The sequence below is a fragment of the Mesocricetus auratus genome, unplaced genomic scaffold (genome assembly GCF_017639785.1).
Source record: "Mesocricetus auratus isolate SY011 unplaced genomic scaffold, BCM_Maur_2.0 Super-Scaffold_100027, whole genome shotgun sequence".
Lineage (NCBI taxonomy): Eukaryota > Metazoa > Chordata > Mammalia > Rodentia > Cricetidae > Mesocricetus > Mesocricetus auratus.
Genome location: NW_024429208.1, coordinates 3,815,210 through 3,827,333, shown reverse-complemented (window position 1 = coordinate 3,827,333; position 12,124 = coordinate 3,815,210). Strand labels below are relative to the sequence as shown.

At 56.1% G+C, this 12,124-nt stretch overlaps 1 protein-coding gene across 7 annotated transcripts in view; it reads left to right on the top strand.

The window, feature by feature from the left end:
• Window positions 1–12,124, top strand: part of Grm4 (glutamate metabotropic receptor 4) — an 83,948-nt gene that overhangs the window by 48,140 nt on the left and 23,684 nt on the right. For 6 of the 7 annotated variants that reach the window (XM_040732097.1, XM_040732098.1, XM_013124367.3 and 3 more), the window contains exons 4-5: window positions 9,204–9,339; window positions 11,702–11,856. The exons of the other annotated variant lie outside the window; for it this stretch is intronic. In XM_040732097.1, coding sequence (XP_040588031.1) covers window positions 9,204–9,339; window positions 11,702–11,856 — 291 coding nt within the window. The remainder of the gene's footprint in view (window positions 1–9,203; window positions 9,340–11,701; window positions 11,857–12,124) is intronic. 7 annotated transcript variants of the gene reach the window in all.

Genomic DNA, 12,124 nt, shown 5'->3' with positions numbered 1-12,124 from the left:
AATAAACACACAGGAGGCTATATTAATTATGAAGCTGTTGGCCTTGTTTGTCTCTTACTGGCTAGCTCTGCCTTAAGTAATTACCCCATAATTGTTAATCTAAGTATGTTTCTTACCGGAGAATAGTTCCGGGCTCCTACCCATGGCGTTACATGTCGACTCTCTTGTGTTTCTCCTACCCAGAATCCTCCTGGATTCCTAGCCCCACCTATCTAGATTCCTATTGGCCAGACAGTGCTTTATTAGCATAAGACTTCCCCAACATCTCCTCTTTTCTGTTTAAACAAAAAGAAAGGTCTTAACTTTAACACAGTCAAATTGTATATAACAGAACAGTTATCAAATAAGAACATAGTTACAATATTTTAGCAAGATTTAAAGAAAATATCATCCATACCATCCTTATGAGTTCAAAGTTCTATATGTAACTTATCTCTTATCATAACTAAGGAAAACTATAACTATCTGTCTTCAACTCCATCAAAGACCACAGAAGGATAATATATAAACACTAGGATTGACAGAGACATCTTACTGCCTGGACAGTCACCCGAAGTTCCTCTGTAACGTTGGGGTATCCATCTTCAGCCCATAGGCCACAATGTGTCTGGAACACTTCTCAGCAAAGCAGGAAATTTCAAACTGTCCATCTGCATTGGCAGTCTGTCAGTCATTTTTCTTTGTCCTGCAGAAAGTCTCGTAGACTCTTCATCAAGCAGGAACCCTGTAAGACTGAGTTCAGTAGTCACTTTCCTGTGGGTCCTGCATGTCCAGATGATACAACAACAGTCAAACAGTCTAGGTAAGAGCAGTTTCTTGCCCAAATGGCTAATCTTGCCATGTTGAAAGCAAACTCCATAACAAGTTTCTTCGATGCCCATCTTCCTCTCAGACGTAATTGGTGCTGTCAGGAGCAGACATTTCTCATTGTCAAGAAAAACCCTAAACCATTTTAAATGCCATGTTCTGAAGGTCTTTGAGAGGTTTGAAGACTGTCCATCTCAAATATATTTCTGTATATCTAGAACACCTAACTTATGTAACTAGAAATTCTATTATAAGTAACTATCTATAGTCTGTATTCAATTATGCATTACATTTTAAAAGATCAGTATAAACACAATACTTAATCAAGAGAAATATAAGCATCACAAAATTGACCTTGAATTTGTATCAATAAATGAAAAACAATACCCATACCATAATTCCCTTTTTTACCATTAAAAAAATTGGCTGTGATCATTAGCCAATTATAAACAATCCCATTTAAATGAAAACAAAGATTTATAAACAAGATGGGAATTGGGACGTCGCTCATTCCAAACTGCTTCCTGCTGGAAGGGGCGCTGTTCATACCATGGGGATCATGACAAAACTCAGAAACCTGTATAAGTCCATATTTTCGGGGTCTGTAAAACTGCATCATCTTAGCTGTTTCAATTGTTGGAACACCTGGTCCACTGCTTCTGGGGGTCTTGGTTCGTCAAACCACAGAAGCCTGGAAGAAATCCTCAGCTTTTTATGTTCTGTGGAAACATAAATTAAAACTCCTTTTCCGAGTAACATATCCTTATACTTAAATTTTGAAGTCAAGGCATTTTCAAAAGATAGAAGTTGGATTAATTCAGCAGCATTTATAATCAAGTGTACTTTAGCAGCAGTTCCTTCCTGAGCAAGCAAAAAACTGAAAAACACAATAGTGTACAGTATCCAGACTCTCTGTGTATTTTCCATCTTTGTGTGGCTTATTTATTTATCTAATATTACTTTATTTCTTTCACTTTTATTTATTTTTCTCTGAGACAGGGTTTCTCTGTGGAAACCTGCCTGCCTCTGCCTCTGGAGCAATCCTACCGGCGTGTGCCACCACACCCGGCTTTTGTACTTATTTACCACTTTGCAGTTTCATTTTCTCTCTCAATCTCACGTATATTTTTAAACACACTGTAAACCTTTAGAGGTTTTGTTCATCCAAGTCTGACTTTACTGTAAATCTTTACGTTTTTCTGGCCACGTGTCTTATCTGTAAAACCATGGCTGTTTTAAACTGACGGTTTTTTTCAAGATGGCGGGCGTAAGCATGACTCCAGCTTACCGCCTCAGTCCATGCTGACCCCCAGCAAAAACTGCCACTTCCAGCTGTACGTACACACCTTTCAATCGTTAGCAGAGTCTCTTAAAACAACCTTGCTGTTTTTTTTTTTTTTTGCTTAGTCAGGAAGACTCCGGTAAACGAGCCACGTGAATCTCGGCTTGTCGATAGCAAAACAGAGCACACCTGAGAAAAATGCTGCTACCAATAATCTGTGCTTCTCTCTGTTCTTCTGTTTCTAAAATTCCTTTAAAGCTTTTGTCATTCTGCGTGGAAATTCATCATCCCACTCCTGATCACCATTTTGTTAAGGGAAGCTTTTTCCTTTGCTAGCCGCTTTGGTTTATCCCCCGCCAGTCGCCTGGGCTCTGCCTCGCCAGCCTGGTTCTAGATCCGCATGAGTCCCAAATAAACACACAGGAGGCTATATTAATTATGAAGCTGTTGGCCTTGTTTGTCTCTTACTGGCTAGCTCTGCCTTAAGTAATTACCCCATAATTGTTAATCTAAGTATGTTTCTTACCGGAGAATAGTTCCGGGCTCCTACCCATGGCGTTACATGTCGACTCTCTTGTGTTTCTCCTACCCAGAATCCTCCTGGATTCCTAGCCCCACCTATCTAGATTCCTATTGGCCAGACAGTGCTTTATTAGCATAAGACTTCCCCAACAGCTAGGGGCATGTGTATGTGTGGTATATGTGACCGTTCATCGTCTGTGTCTGAGTGTTGTGTGTGTATGAGAACAGGGCTCTGGGCTTGGGTACTCGTTTGAGGTCATTATAGGCTCAGCTGCGTGGCCCCGTGGGCTCAACCCGTCTCTTGTGGTGTGGCGTGTGGAGGCTGTGACTGCAGTGGTGGCCACACTTGTGTTGCTGTGTGGTTCCTGTGCGAGCATGCATAGCTGTGGCTCGGGCGAGCTGTGCCTGCTTAGAGTGTGTGGCCCCGTGTGGGTCCTTGTGGTGGCGGCGGCTCTTCTGTGGGATGGGGGAGCTGTGGGTGTGTCTCTGTGAGGTCCTGGCGCGTGGGACGGTGAGCAGAGTGTTGAGTGCGTGCGTGTGTGGTGCTAACGGCTTCCAGAGACGGTGCTGGCATCACCCTGGACAGCCCTCGTGCGTCTGAGCTGTGGCCCTGGGACTGCCCAGCCCCGTGTTTCAGGAATAGCTTACACCGAGCCCGGACCCTGGTCTCCAGAGCCGAGGACCCAAGAGTTCTCGGGGCCCAACACAACTGAGCGATGTCAGCTTCTGTCCAAGCAGCCCTGTCACAGTAGGCTGTGATGTTCCTCAGCGTGGTGGCTGCAGTGGGCAGTAGTGGACCGTCACACACACTCTCAGACGTGACCTCCACGGGCCCCGCCAGGGGGAGTTTACGTCCTTCCCGGTTTTACAGGAGGAGGTCAGAGAGGCTTGGTAACCTGTCCAAAGGACACAGGTAGGAAGCAGTCCGGCTCACCTCCCTTTGCTTCCTGGTTGCTCGTCTGTGTTGAGCGCAGGGAGTGTGTTCTCGCTGTGCACAAACATGAGTCCACCGAGAACCGACAGGTCTTTGCCCAGATGGCCCACTGCCCTCAGGAGCTGGAGTCCTTTGCAACAAGGAAGGGGATGGTGCCACACTCTGGCCCAGCTGCCTCATACTGAGCTTTGTTGGGACAGGTGAGTGACACTGTCAGCTTGCTGTCCTGCTGCCTGTTTGTGTCCCATGTGCCTGTCCCTCCATTGTTTGCTGCGAGGGAATAGAGCTGGCCCAAGAGAGAGAACCCAGCAGAAAGCAGGAATGGGACTGTCCACAGGCATGTATCTCTACACGTGTGTCCAGGCCTCACGGGGACAGACGGTCCTCTTCATGAAGTGGACACCAGGCACCATAGGGTGCCCAGAGCCCGTGTAGGGCAAGCTGGTAGCTCCAAGAAAAGATGACTGCAGAGGTTCTCAGAGGGGTGGGTCCTGGGAGGCTGTATTCAGGTAGCAGCTGAAAACAGCAAGCAACACGGATGTCACACATGCCGGTGTGTAACATGAACACAGCGTGCACTTCCCAGGGGTAAGTAGGTACAGTGTAAGCAGGCAGGACAGAGGAGGTTTGGGGCATGAACAGACAGGGTGGTGACGGGAGCCAGGCCCGAGTGAGCTGTTGTCTGACCAGACCTGGAACTCTGTGCAGTGTTGGACCCAGGGGGAGCCAAGCCCAGCTCTCTCTTCCCTACCCCTAGCTCATGCTGGAGCAGCCTCGGGGGAAGATGAGATTGTGGAGGGACGGACGGACGGACTTGGGAGTGTTCCCCACCCCAAACAGTACCAGACCCCAGGTCTGCTACCTGAACTCTCCGATCGGAGCTCCATCATTTATTTAGGCATCGCCTTGCTTCACAGCAGAACCCTGTCAGCTACCCACCCCTCTGAGGGCCTACTTTCCAGCTGTCTTCTGGGAGCAGGTTTGGGACTGCTGACAGCCTGGCTTATGAAGGAAGGAGAGGAAGAGAAAGTGGTGTGTGTGTGCGTGCGTGTGCATGTGTGTGCGCGCGTGTGTATGTGTGCATGTGTGCACACGTGTGTGCATGCATGTGCGTGCGTGTGTTTGTGCATGTGTGTTCATGTGTGTGCATGTGCACACATGTGTGTGCATGTGTGCATGTGCGCGCGCGTGTGTGCGTGCGTGTGTGCATGTGTGCGTGTGTGTGTTCACGTGTGTGACTTCCCACTGCTTCCTGCAGGGAGCCTAGCACGGCCTGGGAGACCCTCTCTTCCTCTCCTCTCCGCAGTCTACCGTATTATGCAGCAATATAGGTTTTTCCACTTGACTTCCTAGGGTTTGTCTTTTCATTATTTTTTTTCTGTTTTTACATTTAAAAGCATTTTTTTCAGAAAAGGGAAAAGAGAAGGAGAGGAGGAGCCTGCAGGGCCACTTCTTGGGCTGTGAGAAACTGAGGAGCCTGAGCAGGTGTGGGAGGAGCCTGAGCAGGTGTGGGAGGAGCCTGAGCAGGTGTGGGAGGAGCCTGAGCAGGTGTGGGAGGAGCCTGAGCAGGTGTGGGAGGAGCCTGAGCATGTGTGGAGGAGCCTGAGCATGTGTGGAGGAGCCTTAGCAGGTGTGGGAGGAGCCTGAGCAGGTGTGGGAGGAGCCTGAGCAGGTGTGGGAGGAGCCTGAGCAGGTGGGGAGGAGCCTGAGCAGGTGTGGGAGGAGCCTGAGCAGGTGTGGAGGAGCCTGAGCAGGTGTGGGAGGAGCCTGAGCAGGTGGGGAGGAGCCTGAGAAGGTGGGGAGGAGCCTGAGCAGGTGGGGAGGAGCCTGAGCAGGTGTGGGAGGAGCCTGAGCAGGTGGGGAGGAGCCTGAGCAGGTGTGGAGGAGCCTGAGCAGGTGTGGAGGAGCCTAAGCAGGTGTGGGAGGAGCCTGAGCAGGTGTGGGAGGAGCCTGAGCAGGTGTGGGAGGAGCCTGAGCAGGTGGGGAGGAGCCTGAGCAGGTGTGGAGGAGCCTGAGCAGGTGGGGAGGAGCCTGAGCAGGTGTGGAGGAGCCTGAACAGGTGGGGAGGAGCCTGAGCAGTGTGGGAGGAGCCTGAGCAGGTGTAGGAGGCAGGAGCCTAGCTGCAGGCATCAGAACACCAGACAGTGCTCAGCACAGCACATGGAGGAGGTTTGCCCCTGCTGCTGAGTGTCTCCAAGTAAGGCAAAGTCCCTCTCTGGCCTCGGACCCTTTGTTCTCCTGGTGCGGACAGGGGTCTTTGGCCCTATGGGTTGCGTGTAAGCGGGGATGTCTTAGGTGAGAGGCCCTGGCTTGGCTAGGACACGGGTCTGCAGCTGGCACATGGCAGTCATGTCCCTGGTAGGAGTTCAGGTTCCTTTAGCCCTCCTGGTCTTGTGTCTGCCTAGAGCTGGGGTTTGACTGTTGTCTGTCTGTCTGTCTGTCTGTCAGTCAGCTTCCATCGCTCTATGCTGCAGTATGGACAGCGACTCTTGATTGGAGAGCACTGGGAGCTGAGGGCAGTGGAGTGGGGGGAGGGGAGATAGTGCTCTGAGGCAGTGTGAGTACCAGTGTGCGCAGGGGCTGGGCACGGGCGCCCTGTAGCAGTGAGATCTGTAACGAGGGAAGTCCGTGTGACTGCGCACACATACACTCTGGTGTGCATACTCCTGACTGTGTGCGCACGCACACGTGTGTGGTCTCCACTCAATCCTCTCGGTGGGTGAGACTTTGGCGGTGGGACCTTTGCCTCTCCTCCCCAGAGGCAGCTGTGGCGGGCAGGGAGGAGGGTTTTCTGGATGAGGGGCGCTTCAGGAGACAGGACCTTGGTCTGATGGAGCAGGATCGATGCCACACCTTCCAGAACCTTTGGCCAGGCTGTTTGCCAGCTCTGAGCCTCAGTTTCCATGTCTATCAGATGGGTTGGGTGTGTAGACTCGTGGAGGTCAGTGCCAAGCTCAGCGTGGGTACTCAGTGCTGGCCTCAGGCGTCACCAGATCCCTCCGGCTGTGACGGGGAAGGAGGAGAGAGGAACAGGGGTGCGGGGGCTTTGCCACCCCAGGAGCCATGGCCCCCAAGGCAGGCCCCGGAAGGCAGCTAGCTCTCTGTCCCCACCCCCCAGCGGCCATGTTGACTGTGGGCAGTGAAGTCATGATGCTGTGGGCACTTGCTCTCTTGTGATTCTGTGACACGCTCACACTCCCACGCCGGGCGCTCCATCTCGCCCTGCTAACTGGCGGTCCGCAGCCTGATGGCCCGACCTTAAGTCTCAGCTCCTCACCTATCTCCATAACCCGGGGGAGGCCACCCTGCCTCTGAGAGCCTCGGTTCCCCGATCCGTCTACTGGGCATGCAGCGGGACTCCTCAGAAGAGTGACTTCATGAGGCCCTTGCTAAGTCACCATCAGCCTCCGTTGGAGGCTCTGTAAATACCACATCCCCCAAGACCACTCACAACACTCCACTTCCTGTGACTGACATTCCCCTCAACGGAGCCGCTGCCACCGCAGCCTCTGTGCGGGGCACGTGACGTGTGCATGCGGGATAGGTAGGGCAGCATGCACCGGCCCAGGAGTGTGACTTAGCCCGACCCCTTGCTCCCTGTAGGAGATAAACTCCCTGCTTCCCGCTTCCCCCGAGCCAGGTGGCCCATCCCCACTGCCTCTCCTCTGGTCCATCTGTCTGCCCAGATGGGGGGAGTAGACAGTCGCCATTGGCCCGTTTTCCGACTGGAGAGAGACCATATGGCAGGTTGGCAGAAGCCAAGTGCTTCGATCGTTAGAACGCCGCCAGCCAGTGAGGGCAGCCGGCCACTCCCGGGCTGGAAGGGGTGGAGGCCCAGCCAGAGACCCTGGGCCCGGTTCCCATGATGGTGTTTGAGACTCACTGTGTATGTGGGAGTGACCTAAGGACCCCCTCCTCCCTGTCTCGTGTGTGTGTGCGCGCGCACACGTGTGTGTGCATACATGTGAGTGCATATACATGTGTGCCCTGGCTGAAACAGCCACCCTCAGTGAGTACCTTTGCTTTGTCACTGTGGATGTCCCACTACCTGGCAGGCCACCTCCTGCCCTCTCACGCTCAGCTCTGTGTCCTCCTGTGAGGCGACCTCCTGGAGCCTCCGCCTGCCCGGCCTCCAGTGTGGTTCCTGTCCACCACCCTCGGTGGGCACCACACAGAGGTCCCTAGTAACTGGGAGCATTGCGGCTGTGTAGATGGACCAGGCTGTGCAGAGGGAACCCGGGGGGACACAAGACCAGGGGGACACAGGGTAGCAGCTACGGGATTGGCCATGATTTAAGGGATAGGCCTGGCCCCGGGGAGGATGCTGTTTGGTGCAGCACTGACTGGGCAGAGGTCCCATGGGGCGGGGGGGGGGGGGGCTGGCTTCCTGGGCTATGCTCCATGTGTTTTCCATCAATGGTTCCCCAGCCCCAGCAGGGTTCCCGGGGGTCTTGTCTAGAGTCCCTAGCTCCTGGCAGGGTAGGGCTGGGCCAGGCAGACCATCTGGGTTTGTTTCCTCACCTGCCCCGCAGAGGTGACCACAGATGCTCCTCAACTGCTCTCCATGGGAGGAGTGCAGGCGGGCCACCAACCTGTGATTGGCAGGGGGGCCTCACCCAAGGAAGCTTGTCGCAAGAGCTAGCGGGAACTGCCTGGCTGCAAAGTGCTCTGGTGTCCGCTGGCTGCAAAGCTGGGGTGCATCCTGGGACACCGTTCACCCCGACCCACCCCGGCAGCCGCACATGCAGCCCCCCACCCACCCCGGCAGCCGCTCATGCAGCCCCCCCACCCATGCTGGCAGCCCCCCCACCCCGGCAGCCGCACATGCAGCCCCCCACCCACCCCGGCAGCCGCACACGCAGCCCCCCACCCCACCCCGGCAGCCACACACGCAGCCCCCCACCCACCCCGGCAGCCGCACATGCAGCCCCCACCCCACCCCGGCAGCCGCACATGCAGCCCCCCACCCCGGCAGCCACTCATGCAGCCCCCCACCCGCCCCGGCAGCCGCACATGCAGCCCCTCACCCACCCCGGCAGCCGCACATGCAGCCGCCCCCCCCCCCGGGACTTTGGGATGCAGGGTCTCTGAGACGGGATAAGAGGTACATGGACATGGGTGTGGGGACACCAGTGAGCAGCGTGGCTATTCTCAGATTTAATCCTTCAAAGAACCTTCTGAGGTGATACCGACAAAAATAGCCGACGCTCCCAGGTACTTGCTGTGCCCCAGACGGCGGCTTTGCCCACGCTGACTCAGATCCCACAAGAAGCCAGGGAACCAGGTCGCTCTCCGGTCTCCACTTTATAAATGTGAGGCCTGAGACACAGAGAGGCTGAGTGAGTGCCTCGAGGTTACCCAGCAATACCTGGTAAAAAAAACCACACACACACACACACACACGCACGCATGCACGCACGCACGCACGCACACCAAGGTTTCAAATAGGCAGCATGACTCTAGTTAGCCTCCATCAGGGAAACTGAGGTGCAGCTTACGTAAGAGTCGCATCCAGGGTCTGCAGTCATGCTGTGGCTGGTGTTTGTCACCATGATGTGGGGGCTCCGGGGACCACTCGAGGGACCCTCCTGGGGTGTGTTGCGGAAGTGGGGAGCCCAGGCTCGACTGCTTAGGCTGATGGGTGGGGCCTCTCCACAGGAGGAGTTTGCATTGCCCAGTCTGTGAAGATTCCTCGGGAACCCAAGACCGGGGAGTTTGACAAGATCATCAAGCGCCTCCTGGAAACATCCAATGCCAGGGCCATCATCATCTTTGCCAATGAGGATGACATCAGGTAGGGGGGCCGTGGCAGACAGTAGCCCAGTCACGTCCCACCCGAGGACCACCCTCCAGGAAGCCGGGGAGGGGCGAGGGGTGAATCCAGTGCTGGCGCTCCCAGGCTAGACCCAGCTACTCTAACGGGCCGGCTTCCCTCTCCGTGTCCTGCATCCATTCCTCTGCCAGCCAAGGACGGCAAGCAGGGCCGTCCTCAGGGGAAAGGCCGCTACATCGTGGACTTGAGGCCACACCGCACCGTTCTAGTTCACCTGCTGGAGGGGCGACCTCAGCCAAGTCCCTTAATCTTATGAGCTCCTTTGCTAAAACAAGCGATTCCTGTCCAGTAGGGTTTGAGGGCCAGACGCAGGGAGGTGCTCAAAGCCGTGGAGAGCGCCTGGAGGGTGCTCGGTGGTGGCTGTAGGCCGCAGCTCAGCCCCTACCTCTGTTTGTGGTGAGCTCGGGGCACAGGGTTCAGGTGTGTTCTCGCTCTGGTCGTCTGGTTCCTTCCGAGGCCCCCAGACTCTGGTGGCTCTGAGTACAAGGACTGTAGAGACCCTGCCAGTCCCTCTGTATGTCCTTCACTCCCGCACAGGGGTCACAGGTCACAAGGGCCCTCTGTGGACAATCCCCGCAGACCTTGCCTCCTGCTGCTCACTTGAAGCCTGTGAGAGCCCTGCACCTGAGCAGAACTGGGGCGGAGGGGGGGGGGGGAGAGGAGCGGGCCTGCCTTCGCAGACCCTCTCCCTGGGACCCTCTGAGACCAACACTGGCCCGCTTCTCTCTTTCAACCCTTCCTGACCCCTGCCCCGGGTCCTCAGTTGCAAATACAGAAGCCCCGGGGACAATGCAGGGAGGAGGAGAGAGGGCCCACTCAAGCAGGGGTGCCGAGCAGATGTGGTCTCACGTGGGCGCCCTCCAGGGCGCAGAGGCAGCATGAGCCTCCTTAAGGCGCGCAGGTCCCCCAGACATTTGCACCAGAGCTCCCCACGCTCTCGGATTGGTTGCTTAGCGGCTGCAGGCTCCTCTGGGTCCCCTTGGGCCCCCGGCTCCTCTCTCACACCCCTAGAGGCAGACCCAGCTGTGCGGTCCACTTGGGGCACCCTAGCTCAGATAAGCCTCCCGCTGGGGAGAAGGGCTAAGGTCTGCGTCCTTGTCCCTAGGGGAGGGGCGGGATGGGGCGCTGTTGAGCCCCGTGGGCCCCCTGGCGGGAGGCAGGCTGTTTCTGGAAATCCACTGTGTTTTCAGAAGTGGACCGAGGTAAAAATAAAGGCAGGTGACGGCTGGGCGTGGGGGATGGTAGCTCTCCCCATTTGGCTTCTCAGATGCAGGAAGCATTAACAGGGTTGTGGCTGTGGCTCCCTGTGCGCCCGCCCCATCTACCATTAGCGGTGGCTCAAGGTACCGGTGGTGGCCTGCTAAGGGGCCAGGAGCTGGCAGAGAGATGAGAGCAGGGATCCAGGGTGAGCATGGGCTGACTTGGCGGCAGGCTCTGGGGCTTGCAGAGATTTTCTCTCTAGAAGTCCAGTCCCTGCTTCCCCCCTAGACTTCAGTCTGCCTAGGCCTAGCACCCCTGGGGCCCCAGATCTGCACCTACTCCTCACCAGGGAAGGACAGCGACAGTCCATGGGGTCCCTGTCCTCCACATGAGAGTCTCCTACTCCTCTCCAGGGGAAGTGGGTTCAAGGGACTCCTACCCCTTTCTCTTCTCCCCTCTTAAGAGCTGGGCTTGAGGGCCACCCAGTTCAAGACCAGTGCAGCGCCGTGTGGTCCCCTCGGCCCTGTGGTCAAGGTCCCTGCCTGGAAGAGAGGGTTAGGGCTAAGAGCACTGGAGGCCCCACCCTGGGCCGGGGCAGCTGAGGAAGGCTCTGACTTCTGGCATAGGAGGGGGTGGATGGGCGGGTGTCCTGGTGGTACCCATGTGAAGGATGACGTTGCTGTGGGGTGGCCCGTTGCCCGGGGAGCACGCTTCTGAGAGTACAGGGGTTCGCAGATGTCATCTGGAACCCAAGTGGGGCAGATGCAGATTTGGGGAGATATGGGTGGTCTTTGCAGGGCCAGATGCAGGCGGAAGGTCACTGTAGACATGTGGATAGGCATTGGCCAAAGAGATGGGGAGCTATGTGTCGGGAGCACTGGCAGAGGCGACTGTGAGCCTTGAGTCAGCTGCAAGGGACTCAGGGGTGACCTGGGGATGGGCACAGGCTGTGGGGGGACAGGCGTGCATGGGGCATCCGTTGTGACTGGGAGCAGGGGCAGCCGCGGGTTCTGGGCTGAAGAATATGGATGGAGGGCCCAGATGCGGCCTGGGAGATAGGCGTGGAGGGTGGGGGCAGCAGGGTAGCCATACATGTGTGGGCTGGGCTGCTGTGTCTCCACAGGAGGGTCCTGGAGGCAGCACGCAGGGCCAACCAGACAGGACACTTCTTCTGGATGGGCTCTGACAGCTGGGGCTCCAAGAGCACTCCTGTGCTGCGCCTTGAGGAGGTGGCTGAGGGTGCTGTCACCATCCTCCCCAAGAGGATGTCTGTACGAGGTAGGCCTAGCAGGTGGGGATGATGGCCCTCCGCATGGCTTACGGCCCATTTCCATCCTCTTCTGTCCCCTGACTGGCTGGTCTTGCCTCTTCATCTGCCCGTGACCTCCTGCATGCGGAGGCCCCCAGCACGACGGAACTGGGGTGCAGACCTGGAAGTGTCCCTCTCGTGGCATAAGCAAGGCATGTGGTCATGAACGTGTCCCTTACCTGCCCAGCCCCACCCTCTCCTATCTGGGACCCTTTGCCTGCCTTGGGGACAGCTCTG